This window comes from Phragmites australis, chromosome 4, assembly GCF_958298935.1.
Source record: "Phragmites australis chromosome 4, lpPhrAust1.1, whole genome shotgun sequence".
Lineage (NCBI taxonomy): Eukaryota > Viridiplantae > Streptophyta > Magnoliopsida > Poales > Poaceae > Phragmites > Phragmites australis.
The window spans coordinates 5,077,263-5,090,957 of record NC_084924.1 but is presented as its reverse complement, the minus strand read 5'-3'; the positions used below and the strand labels follow the sequence as shown (position 1 = coordinate 5,090,957).

General features: G+C 46.1%; 1 protein-coding gene across 2 annotated transcripts; it reads right to left on the bottom strand.

Moving 5' to 3' along the window:
• Positions 1–290: 290 nt before the first annotated feature.
• Positions 291–7,951, bottom strand: LOC133915365 (dolichol-phosphate mannose synthase subunit 3-like). 2 transcript variants are annotated; one of them, XM_062358503.1, is made up of 4 exons: positions 7,673–7,951; positions 971–1,092; positions 771–878; positions 291–599 (listed from the first exon to the last, which is right to left on the bottom strand). In XM_062358503.1, the coding sequence occupies exons 2-4, from the start codon at positions 1,070–1,072 to the stop codon at positions 540–542; spliced, it is 270 nt and encodes an 89-aa protein (XP_062214487.1). In that variant the 5' UTR covers positions 1,073–1,092; positions 7,673–7,951; the 3' UTR covers positions 291–539. The 2 variants fall into 2 exon arrangements, with proteins under 2 accessions (XP_062214487.1, XP_062214486.1); XM_062358502.1 differs by having other exon boundaries at positions 971–1,087; positions 7,673–7,805.
• Positions 7,952–13,695: the final 5,744 nt, after the last annotated feature.

Below are 13,695 nucleotides of genomic sequence, written 5' to 3'. Positions count from 1 at the left end.
TGAAATAGTTGATGCATTAAGATTTGAGGAAATGTACATTATTCTTCGTCCATGCCAACATGCTTTCCATGAAGGATATGGCCACTGCTGTTCATGGTGCCGACGTTTTGGATTTATCGGTTACAGAAACCATTTCAGAGGATCATAGTCATATCAAACGAAGGAAACTTTGGCAGTTCGGCACAAGATTTCAAAAATTGAATCCTCAAACGAACTCGCAGGTCCAAGCGACATCATAACGCGTAAGGTGAAATACTGGTATTGCACAACACAATTGATACACGTCCAGCGATGGGAAATCGATATAGGAAGCAAATATCCCCAGAAAAGCAATGCACTTGTTAAAACACTGACATGTCAACTTATCTCCAATCTTTGACAAAAGCAGAATTTTGTAACATGTCAACTCACCAAAACTGTGTCAGTAATAGTTTTCGACGCAGTGAATGCTAGCTACACTATCCAAAAAGTAACCTATTCCAAGGAACAGAAAGGTGATCCTTCAAAGCGGTCATGAATATTGATCATTGAAATTGACCTCACTCAGAAACCACATCAACACCCTTCTTTGCTAAGAACTCCTTTGCCTCCACAATATCCTGCATAGTAAGTCAAGCTCTAAGAAGTGAGAAAATCAGTTGGCATGAATTTTTGTCATCAGTATGAAGATCCACGTGACATTGCAAACTGGGCTCAACGAGTTTCCAAGGTTCCTCAGTATAGTCATGCATAGATTAAATTTTTTAGTCCCTAGGAGTAAAACAGCTAACCTGTTGTAGTAGTACAGCTTCTTGAGGACAAGTTGGGAAGAACATAAGTCCAAATCCAACCATAAAAAGGCCGTAGCATCCAAGAGCCACTACCAAGTAGATCGGAAGCTAAAACAACAACAGCAAAAGTCATGAAAAACTACTAATCACCTTGCACTCTATTTTTAATAAATTAACAAGTGAAATTCGATGACACTGACCAACCAAGTATAACTTCGAGGAACAGTAGAGGTTTCAAGGAGAGCAATCCAGATGGCTGAGATTGCTACCAGCATTGCAACAATCTTGAATATGTGCTTCATTTGGGAAATGTAGTGCTTTACTGCCATAAAAGAAAAAAAGTAGGATGACAAAACAAAACATAACTGAATGCTATGGACAATTGATTAGTTTTCCTAACACCCAAACTGTTGCAAAACAGCTCAATTTTACCCATGTTCATGCTGGTAGTGGTGGATTTAGTCCCTCATGGTTACTCTAGTTGGATTTAAGTCCGGCATAAAGTATAAACCTTGAAGAAATCCAAGCTAGCCAGGTTGACCATTCTAGGCGAAGCGGAAGAGGGAACTGTACCTAGAACGGGCTAAGGAATAGGTATCAAGAAGGCTCAAATACATCTAGACTGGATCATGGAATGAAAATGAATTGATAAAACAGTCCTAGAAAAAAATCTGACACTTAAACTTTGTGATATTCTAATAAGATTGAATAGCAAAGATTTCTTGTTTTATCTCCTTTCTATGAAAAGGATGAAGTCATAATAATTTATAAGCACTAGAAAGTTTGACTTTAGTTCGATTTAGAATAGCATGCTTAGTTTAATTTTCAAAAAGAATTTGAAGGGTAAAATCAATTTTCGACGGAATTAAAAAGACATATCTGGTACAATTCGTAACCATAGAATATGCAGATATAGTCAAGTATCAGCTAACCAGTAAGCTTTCTTCAAATGCTTCGTGCCACTTGTTTATGCTAAAAACAAATATTGTGCACAAAAAAGGATGTTCTGCATGCACTAGCACTACATTTTGAGTGGCGATCGGATGCACCTTTTGGTTGAACGGCACCTAAGCATGTGAATTGTTGTTGGAGTCTGTGATTTCATCAATAGATCGAGCTCACTCTGGAGCATCAACTGAAAATGTGACTTTGCGCATGCTTATCAGCACTCGAGTCAGGTTCATGGAACGATAAATTGATTCAGGGAGAACTCATGGAATGGTGCTCCCTGAGAATTTTCTTTTTGCCATAGGGATAAATACTAATCAAGAATAAGTAGTGACAAAGCTATCGGAAGAACTACATTTTTTTTTTTTGATATGGGGATGCCCCCCCCCCCCCCCCATTTCGATTATCGAAACCAGAGAAAGTAGAGGTTCTTGTACAGAAAATAAACTGAACCAAAATCGATGCAAAAAAAAATATTCCTACAATCTCTCGGAGTGATCCACACACCTGATAGTCTATGTAAGCAGGAACTACTACTAAGAGCTACTCGACTGCAAAAGATACGCAAAAGATCAACTCGACTATGTATCAATATTCTTTTTAAAATTCAATGATAAATAACAGAATTTATTGCTGGAAAGTGCACCTATATACTCTTATTTCCATTGTGCAATTTGTTGCATAGGTCAGTTGAATAAAGATTGCTCTCAATCTAACCACATGTTATAGATGCTTTTGTCGGACGACAATACAGGAGGCGACAACGGGCATCATCAGCACAGAAGGAAGGTGCAGCAGATACTTTGGCAGAAGGAGAATAAAATAGATAGAGATAGAGTTTGTTAGTTTAAGTTAGTTTGGTTGGATTCATTAGTTGGAGATAGGATTTGTTAGTCGGTTTAGATTAGAGATAATATTATCTGTTAGCTTGGGATCAATTTAAAGGATGGTGATGTACCGAACAGTTAAGCAATGAATGAAATTTAATTCCATCTAATAGCTGCTCAGAGCCTCTGATCAAGAGGGCGAGTACGCCTCATCCCTGGCCATACCATCTTTGGTATCAGACATGGGTCATCCTGCGACTGTGGCCGACATCTCATCCAAGCTTGATCAGATCTTGCTCGCCGTCGATCGCCACAACGATGAAATTTCCCACATCCAAACCCAGTTCTCATCTCTCCACGTCACTATCAACCACCTGCAAAGCAAACAGCTTGTGCATGATGCCGGCGACTCTATGGTGGGCGACGCTGGTAGCCCCGGCCATGATGACGACGATCGAAGGCCGATTGGGAATGTTGGCATGCACATCGCCCGTCCAACGAAACACATCCATAAACTCAGGTTTCCAAATTACAACGGCAAGGATGATCCAATCGTGTGGATTCACCATTGAGCAGTTCTTTCTAGCACAGTGAACTCCGGAGGATGAGAAGGTTTGGTTGGCATCCTTCCACATGACGGGATCAGCCAGCCAGTGGTACTATCGTCTGGATCGCAACCGTGGCGTCGCAACTTGGCCACAGTTTGTCGACTTCGTTAATGGTTGTTTTGGTCTGCCGATGCATAGCAATCCGTTCGGTGAGCTCATGCATCTGTGTCGCACGGGCACCGTCAAGGAGTATCAGGAGCAATTCTTGACGTTGCTCTCTCGGTGCGATGACATTACAAAGCTGCAGCAGGTGAACATATTTACAATTAGCCTTCGGAATCCACTCCGTACCGATGTATGCTATCGCCGGAATTTCCTCTAGCCAAACGATGCATTTGGCGGTGGAAGTGGCTGGCCACACCTTGCGAGCTTTGGTCGACACGGGATCCACCCACTCCTTTGTGGCTGATCAGGTGGCACGACGCCTCAGCTTGACATCAATTCCTCAGCCAGGCCTCAAGGTCGGCGTCCCAAACAGGGTTTGTATCCCTTGCATTGGCATTTGTCGAGCAGCCCCAATTCAGATCAGCGACGAGTCCTTCACCGTCTCTCCCTATATGTTGCCTCTCGAAGGTTATGAGCTTGTCCTCAGCGTGCAGTGGCTGCGTACATTGAGACCAATCTTGTGGGATTTTGAGCGTTTATAAATGTCTTTTTGGCATGATGATCATTGGGTTCGTTGGAAGCATGGATGTTTCACCGGCGGCTCGTCTTCACACGCTGCGGGAAGACGACCTGCTCAGTTTGCTTCTAGTTGAATTTGCAAACATTTTGAAGCCCCACAGGGTCTCCCTCCTCGCCGGTGATTCAACCACTGCATCCATCTTTTACCTAGGACTGTCCCCATTGCGGTATGCCCTTACCGACACCCACAACTATTGAAAGATGAGATAGAGGGCCAATGTGCGGAGATGTTGCATCAAGAGATTATCAGGGAGAGCATGTTGGCCTTCTCGTTGCTTGTTCTCCTCGTGCGCAAGCAAGACAACTCGTGGCATTTTTGTGTCGACTATTGCGCTCTGAACGCCAAAACAGTGAAAGACAAATTCCCAATCCCGATCATCGACGAGCTTCTCGACGAATTGAAAGGTGCTTGGTTTTTTTACTAAACTTGATCTTCGTAGCGGCTATCACCAGGTCTTAATGCATTCTAGGGATACTGAGAAGACGGCATTTCGCACGCACCATGGGCATTATGAATTCTTGGTCATTTCGTTCTACCTTACAAATGCTCCCTCCACATTCCAAGCACTCATGAATGATGTTCTAAAAGCTTTCATTCGTTGGTTTGTGCTAGTGTTCTTCGATGAAATTCTCATGTATAGTACATCTTGGTCGGAGCATTTGCAGCATGTCTGGGCAGTCTTTCTTCTAATGAGAGAATACCAACTTGCCATTAAGAAGTCCAAGTGCCTATTCGGAGCACAGAGGGTGGTCTATCTGGAACATATCGTCTCCAACCAAGGCGTGGCAATGGACCCAACAAAGATTGAGGTTGTTCAGGTATGGCCGACGCCAGAGTCAGAGTGTGCGCTGAGAGGTTTCCTCGGGCTCACTGGGTACTACTGCAAGTTCATCAAGGACTATGGCACGGTGGCCTGGCCTCTCACTCAGCTATTGAAGAAAGAAGCGTTTGTATGGACGTCAGACGCTGACTGTGCCTTCACGACACTCAAACAAGCACTGACGGAAGGATCGGTATTGCAATTGCTGGATTTGTCATGGATTGTGATGCTTTGGGCTCCGAGTTTGGCACGGTGCTGCACAAAGGAGGCGGGTCGATTGCATTCTTCAGCCGTGTCGTAGCTCCTCACCATGCCAAATTGGCTACATACGAGCGCGAGCTCATAGGCCTTGTCAAGGCAGTGTGAGACTAGCGTCCTTATCTGTGGGCACGGCCATTCGTGGTTCGGACTGGCCATTACAGCTTGAAGTACATTTTGGATCAACACCTTTTGAGTATCCCGCAACATACGCGGGTAAGAAAGCTCTTCGGCTACGATTTTGTGGTCAAGTTTCGACTGGGGCGACAGAATGCGGCAGCCAATGCACTCTCACGCCATGACGAAGAGAATGCCACATTCGTTCCTTGTCCACGCCCGAGTTCCCGCTCTTCCAGGAAGTGCAACAGGAGGCATCCTCCCTTCCGGAGGTGCTAGCCAAGAGAGGAGATCGCGGCAAGAACGACTGGGCGTGCTTGGAGCGTGGTGGATGGCTTTGTCCTTCATAAAGGTTGCATATTTATGCCATTGTCGTCGACATTGTGGCCTCAGATTTTGATGGCAGCGCACGGGATAGGACATGAAGGGGGTCAGAAGACATTGCATCGTCTGCGTGCATCTTTCTTCAACCCGCATGCCACCAAGTTAGTCCGCGATTTCGTGCAAGGGTTCGCTGTCTGCCAACGCAATAACACCGAGCACCTTCATCCGGTAGGGCTGCTGCAACCGTTGGACATACCTCGCACAGTGCGGGTAGACATTGCAATGGATTTTGTCAAAGGATTTCCGAAAGTTTCAGGCAAGTCTGTGGTTCTGACAGTAGTAGATCGGTTTTCTAAATACCCCATTTCATCGCACTAGGGCACCCTTACACGGCTATGACAGTGGCTCAAGCATTCTTCGATCACATTATTAGACTACATGGGGTCCCGTGTTCAATTGTGAGTGATCGCGATCCGGTGTTCACAAGTTCTTTTTGGACCGAGTTGTTCAAGCTTACCGGGACTAAGCTCAATCTTAGCTCAACATTTCATCCCCAAACAAACGGACAATCGAAGGTGGCAAATAGGATTTTGGGGGTCTATATTCTGTCTTGCGGGGGATCGACCGCGTAGTTGGCTCTGTTGGTTACCATGGGCCGAGTATTGCTTCAATACATCCTTCCAAAGTTCCTTTAAGGGTTCCCTTTCAAGCGGTATATGGCCGGCCACGGCCTGAGCTCATTGCCTATCAGCCCGACATGGCTTGAGTAGCGGCGGTCGACAAGTAGCTCCAGGACCGTGACATGTTCCTTTAGGAGATTAGAGAACGTCTGCTCCTTGCTCATGATGCTATGAAGCTCACCTATGATGATCGTCATCGAAATGTGCAGTTCTTGGTAAGCGATTGGGTGTGGTTGCGTCTGCAACACTGCATGGCAGCAGCAATCACAGATAAGTCAGTCGGGAAACTAGCTCCCAGGTATTACGGCCCTTTTCAAGTTGCTGAACAAGTGGTCCTGTGGCCTACCGTCTAATTCTACCTCCGCGAGCCCGGATTCATGATGTTTTCCATGTGGTATTTCTAAAGAAATTCTATGGTGACCCACCTAATGACATTGCTCGATTGCCGCACATTAAGCACAGACGTGTTCTTCCAGAGCCGGCGCATTGTTCGCTCTAGGCTCAATCGCGGCAATTGGGAGATATTGGTGCAATAGGTGGGGCGCAGTGCAACTGATGCAACCTGTGAAAGTTTGGAGGGCTTCACTCAGCAGTATCCGGAGTTCCAGCTCAAGGCCGAGTTGTTTCGCCAGGAGGGCAGATATGTTATAGATGCTTTTGTCGAACGACAATACAGGCGGCAGCAATGAGCAGTATCAGCGCAGTAGGAAGGCGCAGCAGATACTTCGGCAGAAGGAAAATAAAATAGATAGAGATAGAGTTTGTTAGTTTAAGTTAATTTGGTTGGATTCATTAGTTGGAGATAGGATTTTAGATTAGAGATAAGATTATCTGTTAGCTTGGGATCTATTTAAAGGATGGTGATGTAGAACAGTTAAGCAATGAATGAAGTTTAGTTCCATCTAATAGCTGCTCAGAGCCTCTGATCAAGAGGGCGAGTACACCTCATCCCTAGTCATACCACCACAATTAGAGATTCTATCATTTACCCATTTCTTTTGAGATGAATGCATGTACTTGTTGTTTAAGAACAAGCACAATGGTAACTGATGTAATAGTTTTCTAACAAAGGGCACAAGGCAGTATGAGGTCACTTAAACAGAAAAGCAATCGATATATAACAAGAAATTGAAGGCTGAACTGAAGATAACCAGCCGGTGCTGGAAAGTGCATAGTACACCTATATACTCTATTTCCATTGTGCAATTTGTTGCATAGGGCAGTTGAGTAAAGATTGTTCTGGATCTAACCGCAAGTAGAGATTTTATCATTTACCCATTTCTTTTGAGATGAATGGTAACTGATGTAGTAGTTTTCTAACAAAGGGCACAATGCAGTACGAGGTCACTAAACAGAAACATTAGCACAACCTGAACATGAAATCAATCGATCTACAACAAGAAATTGAAGGCGGAACTGAAGCATAACCAGCCGGGCATTGTTCAGATCAATTTAGCGGTTGAGCCTTGCGAATAATCTTTGTATCTAGAGGACCAAGAAGAATCAGATACCGCCGCCATAGAGCAATCGCCAATCACTTTGTCAAGACAACTAGCACGATCCTCCAAATACTGCTGCACAACTAGGAGTTGATACCCGAGACCAATCTAGAGAGCCAAGAAACAGCCTACTTACCTCGGATCTTTGAGAAAGCTGGCGCACGGAGGCAGGACGGGTCCTCAATAGCGTCCTTGCGGCGACGAGGATGACGTCGTGGCAGTGGGGGGACGGCGGGCGCGAGGAGGTTGGGACGATGGCGGGGATCGAGGACGTCGGTGGAAGCGGCGTTGGGGAGGACGCCGTTGCCGTGATGCGCCCGCGTCGCCAAGTCCCTCCTGTGACTCGCGCTGGTACCTCCCCTGTCCTTGGATCCCTTGGTCTGGTTCACTGGCCCTAGCTCGAAAGGCAGAGCAGACACACAAATAAAATTAGGTTAATTAGTGAAAGAGTGTGCCATTGAACTTATTGATTTGCATGATACAATGTGTATGATTATATGAGCCGACGTGCAGCAACAACCTATCTCTATCCTAGCGCTAGTCAATTCAGAGAAGCAGTAGCGATTCTGAAGAAACGGTCAGTGCAGTTGTGGTCTAACGGTAAAGACTCCCGTGCTTAACACCCCTTGCAGGTTCAATGTCGCTACTGGTGATGTAGAGGCTAGATCTAGTTCCTAGAACACCGAGGAAGACAAACCCTTGGTCATGATATTTGCAAGTTGCTGACTTGTGGGCATATGAAGAACCTTGAAATCGTCGAGGGCCACATTTTCACGAATGAAGTGAATATCCAATTCAATGTGTTTTGTGCATTTGTGATGAACCGGATCGGAGGCTATGTACACCGATAAATATTGTCACAATAAACAACAGTAGCTTTGGCAATTGGCACATGCAGTTCACCAAGCAATTGTCGTAGCCAAACACACTTTGAAACCGCGTTCACGATAGCACGATATTCAGATTCCGCGCTAGATCAAGAAACCACAGTTTACCGTTTGGACGACCATGAAACCATTGAGCTACCGAAGAAAACACAATACCCAGATGTTGATCATCGTGTGTCCGGGCAGCCAACCCAGTCAACGTCCGAGCATGTTGTGATCTTCGTCAGGGTGGTACTGGATATGGTGAGTCCAAAGGAAATTGTTCCACGAATGTAGCGAAGTATTCGTTTGATGAGGGACATGTGAACATCATGTGGTTCCTGCATAAACAGGCAAGCTTACTGTACAACATATGCGATGTCAAGACGTGTCATCGTGAGATACTGCAAGGCGCCGACTAGGCTTCGGTATGAACTGAGATCATGGTAAGGTGAACCAGCAGAAGCGGATAGTTTGTAGTTGGTGTCAAAAGGAGTAGATATAGGTCGGTAATTGGTCATACCGGTGTGATCCAAAATTTCTTCAGCGTATTTGGCTTGACACAAAACGAAACCAGAAGATGACCACGTCACGTGTATGCTGAGAAAATAGTGAAGAGGACCTAAATCCTTGATAGCAAATGCACTCCGCAATTTGTTGATGACATGATTGAGAAGAGTCTAAGATGAAACAATCAAAATCATGTCGTCTACATATAGCAGTAGAACGGCAGTGTCAGGCCCTCGGTGAAAAAAGAAGAGAGAGGGGTCTGAACAAGCCTTGGTGAAGCCAATTGAAGGTACAAAAGAAGTGAATCCCGTCTACCAAGCTCTTAGAGCTTGTTTGAGGTCGTATAGGGAACGGGAGAGAAGACAGACGTCATCAGGCCGTGTAGGATCGATGAATCCAGCAGGTTGTCAACAATAGACTTGTTCAGTCAGATTGTCATGGAGGAAAGCGTTAGAGACGTCTAGTTGATGACAAGGCCAGTTCTTGGAGGTAATGATGGAAGGAACAATGCAAATTGTGGCTGGTTTTACAACGGGGCTAAAGGTGGCATCGAAATCGACACCGAGGAAAAACCTCTGACAATCCATCAAGCTTTATACCTGGCGAGAGTTTCGTCAGGATGAAACTTGTGATGGTAAACCCATTTTCTAGAAACGATGTTTGCTCCTGGAGGAGGTGGAACAAGGGTCCATGCTTGGTTGGATTGTAGAGCATCGAACTCAGCCTTCATAGAGTCATGCCAATGCGGATCCTTGAGTGCAGACTTCACAGAAGAATGAAGGGGAGAGATGGCTACAATAGTGGAGGAAAAATGGGCATATTTGGGATTGGGTTTGAGGATGCCTGCGCGTGCACGAATCACCATATGATGAGCAGGAGCAAGAAGGGCCAGAGGATCTGCTTAGGTTGGTAGAGAAGAGACCCCTAATGCAGTAGCATGATATAGGGAGGAGAAACCAGCTAAAGCCCCCGATACAGCAACAACAGGTGATGGCGAGGCATGTTGCCGGACGGGAAGGAGCATGCTCGTTGCCGAGGCAAGATTCGAGTCAGAGGGATTGGGGGCATGCGTGATTGATGGCTGGGGAATAAATCAGAATGACCAACCGATGGTGCGAGGATGGGAACAATCTACAACGGATCATCAGGGAGAGGTGGCATGGAAGCAGGAAGCTCGGATGGTGGTTACAACGAGTGCGCTGAAAAGGAAAGACAGATTCAAAGAATAAAACAAGGCGGGAGGTGATGACACGTCGAGTCTCGAGATTATAACAACGATACCCGTGATGATCGATAGGATATCCCAAAAAAACATAAGCGGCAGACCGTAGAGCTAATTTGTGAGGACTGGTGGATGAGGTGTTTGGGTAACAGAGGCATCCGAATACTCTGAAGTGGTCGTAGGAAGGAGGGTAGCTGAGGAGGAGCTCGTATGGTGTTCTAGTAGCGAGGCACGGGCGTCGATTTATCAGGTAGGTAGTTGTGGCTAGAGCCTCGACCCATAAGGAATAAGGCATAAATGAATGGAATAGTAAAGCGCGGACACTGTCGTTGAGAGCACGCAAGATCCACTCAACTTTACCGTTTTGTTGTGAAGTGTATGGGCATGAAAGGCGCAGAGAAATACCATGAGTGGAGAGGTAGGATTGGAACGCATGATTATTGAACTCGCGTCCATTATCAATCTGGAGAGACAGAAGGGGCAGATGGAATTGTGTGCGAAAAAAAGCATGAAAATGCAGAAATGCAAACAAAGTTTCAGATTTGTGACGTAGAGGAAAAGTCCAAACAAAATGAGTAAAATCATTGAGACGGACTAAATAATATTTGTAGCCTTAGTTGCTTTGAATTGGAGAGGTTCAAATATCAGCATGAACAAGCTAGAAAGGAACATAAGTTACAGAGGTAGAAGAAGAAAAGGGTAGCCTCACATGCTTGCCAATTTGACATGCGTGGCATGTGTGGTTGAGCTTTTTATTACACGAGAAATCAAATGAACGCGGAGTCTTATTGAGGGTGGAATTTCCGGGATGGCCCAATCATTGATGCCAGAGCTCAATAGAAGCAGCAATAGCACAGAGATTAAATTTTGCTGGTGCCCGAAGGGGATAAAGATCTCCGCTACTGTTACATCAGAGGAGCTCCTGTCCCGTCTGTCGATCCTTGATGCAAAAGCCAATAGAGTCAAATTCAACATTGACAGGGTTATCATGAGTCAGTGCACAAACAAAAATGAGGTTTTTGATCAATTGAGGTGAATATAAACATTACGAAGAACCAAATTATCGGAGGATGTAGGAAGCATGGCCTGACCAGTATGGGTCACAGGGAGGGACTGGCCATTACCAACGATGATGGGAGACAAATGACTGGAAGAATAGAGAGAATGGAGGATACCTGGATTGGAGGCCAAATGAGAAGAAGCGTCGATGTCCAGGTACCAGTTAGAGGTGCTGGAGGCCAGCGTGGTAGGGAGGCCAGCGTGGTAGGGATGCCAGCATTGTTCAGAGCATGAAGGAGTGCGAACTGATCCCAAGTGCTGGAGGTGACCGACGATGAAATTGTGGACGCAGTGAGAGCTTGGTGTGTCAAAGGAGCACTGGGATGTGGTCCAAGAAGGCTAGCGGTTGGAGGACGCCAGGGCATGGCCAAGCGTGGACCATGCCAGTCTAGGGGTTGATGTCGGGCGCCCATGGTGAGGTGATGGGCTACGTCAGTTGGCCCCTAGTTGTGGAGGACGACCAGAGACCTTTCTTCTTCTTCTTCTTGGAACTCTTGGAGGAGGAGGAGTTACCACATGTTGCCGGATTGGAGTTGCGTCCAGTAAACATGGCTTTAGTAACACTTTGCTTATCGGCCTAGGCAGTTTGGAGCTCCTCAAGCAAGAGAGAAGAGTGCATCGAGAGAAGAGATGGCAGAGGGTCTTTGGAGGTGATGATTGGAATCACATGTCTGAACTTGGTGTTGAGGTCGTGCAACAAGTTTAGCACCTGATTCTCCTTGCGGATTGGCTATCCGACGTCGCGTAAGGTGTCAGCGAGAGTCTTGAAGCGCGAACATTATTGCATAACACTAAGATCACCTTGACAAATGCTCCGAAACTCGGCTTCAAGGTAAACAACCCGAGTGAGGTGATTGTTGAGGAAAATATTTTTGATGGCATGCCAAACATCGAAGGCAGAGGCATTTGACTTCATCACCAGATCGAGAATCTCGCGAGAGACAGTCATGTACAACGAATTCACGAGTGCAAAATCAACCATGATCCACTCAGGACCAGTGGGCGATTGAAGGGGCACGGTGTGGACATGAGCACCGAGAGAGAATTTGTTGAACACGGTATCAAAGAAAAGGCGCCACCGATTGTAGTTGGATTCGGACAAATCAAGGGTGATCAGGACATGGGAACGTATGTTCACCATTTGAATCGTAGAAGCAGGGATAGGCTAAGGGAGAACATGTGGATGAGGTCTGTTGTCAGTGTGCCCAGGGGAGGAGGGAGGGGAAGAAGATGCTGTCGAATGTGTGGCCATGGCAACATAGGAGGCAGCGGAAGATGCAAGTGTGAGTAGGCTATCAATGGCGAATTGAATCCGCTCTAACACCATGAAAGAGTGTGCGATTGAACTCGCTGATTTGCATTGATACAATGTACACATATATATAGTGATTACATGAGTTGACGTGCAGCAACAACCTATCTCTATCCTAGCGCTAGTCAATCCAGGTGAAGACTCCAAATAGAGTTCGCTTAACAATTAGATCCATATCATTATAATTTGTAGGAATAAAAAATACCATAAATTGGTTTATTTGTAATTATGACATTATAAATATAGTTTTACCACATCAATGTCATTTTTGTACGCCTGGAACATGTTTTGATGCCCCCATATTTCCGTATGGTCCTAAATGTCCCCGGTCCAAACTGAATCATCTCACTCTTCTCCCTAGCCTTCACCTGCGCTCATGAGCAAGTGTGTCGATAGCGATGGACGGGCTCCTCGCATTGGCGGAGGAGGTCGAGTGCCGGCATGACTTCTCGGTTGCCTCCTCCTTCCTTGGGTCCGTGTTGCACCCTCCCCACGCCGTCGCTCTCCTCTCGCTCACCGATGCCCACGCGCCGGCACCGCCACCGCTACCAAGGTGCACCTTGAGCATGCGCTCCCCCTCCTCTCATCGCTCCCGTCACGCCATCACGACTCAAGCCGCTGGCCCACTCCCACCTCACGAGCGCCTACGCAGTCCTTGGCATCGTCTCGTCGCAGAAGCACATGCTCCGCTGCGGGTTCGCCCCCCTCGCCTCTGGGTCCTCCCCCGCGCGGCTACGCTGCTTTGGACGTGCAACTTCCAAACGCAATTCGCATCCACACTTGCTATCGACAGGGATGTCGTGTCCCCACTCTCCACCCTGTCCAGGGAGGGGGGAGCTATTGTTGTGGAGCTCTGGAGCCCCTAGCTCAAGCTCTTCTTCGTTGCAGGAGAAGAATGGGAAGAAGAGTGAGATGAGTCAGCTCGGATCGAGGGCATTTAGGACCATACGAAAATAGGAAGGCGTCAAAATGTATCCATACATACAAAATAGTATTGGTGTGGTGGAACCAGATTTGTAATGGCATGGTTAAAGTCAATTTATAATGGCACTTTTCGATTCCTACAAATTTATAATGGCACGGATCTAATTAACCCAATAAAAAAGGTTTTTTAGATTTATGCTATTATAAATATCAAGTTTTCAAATATGCCACTATACTTTCGGGATCTGGAAAGATGCCATTAGAAA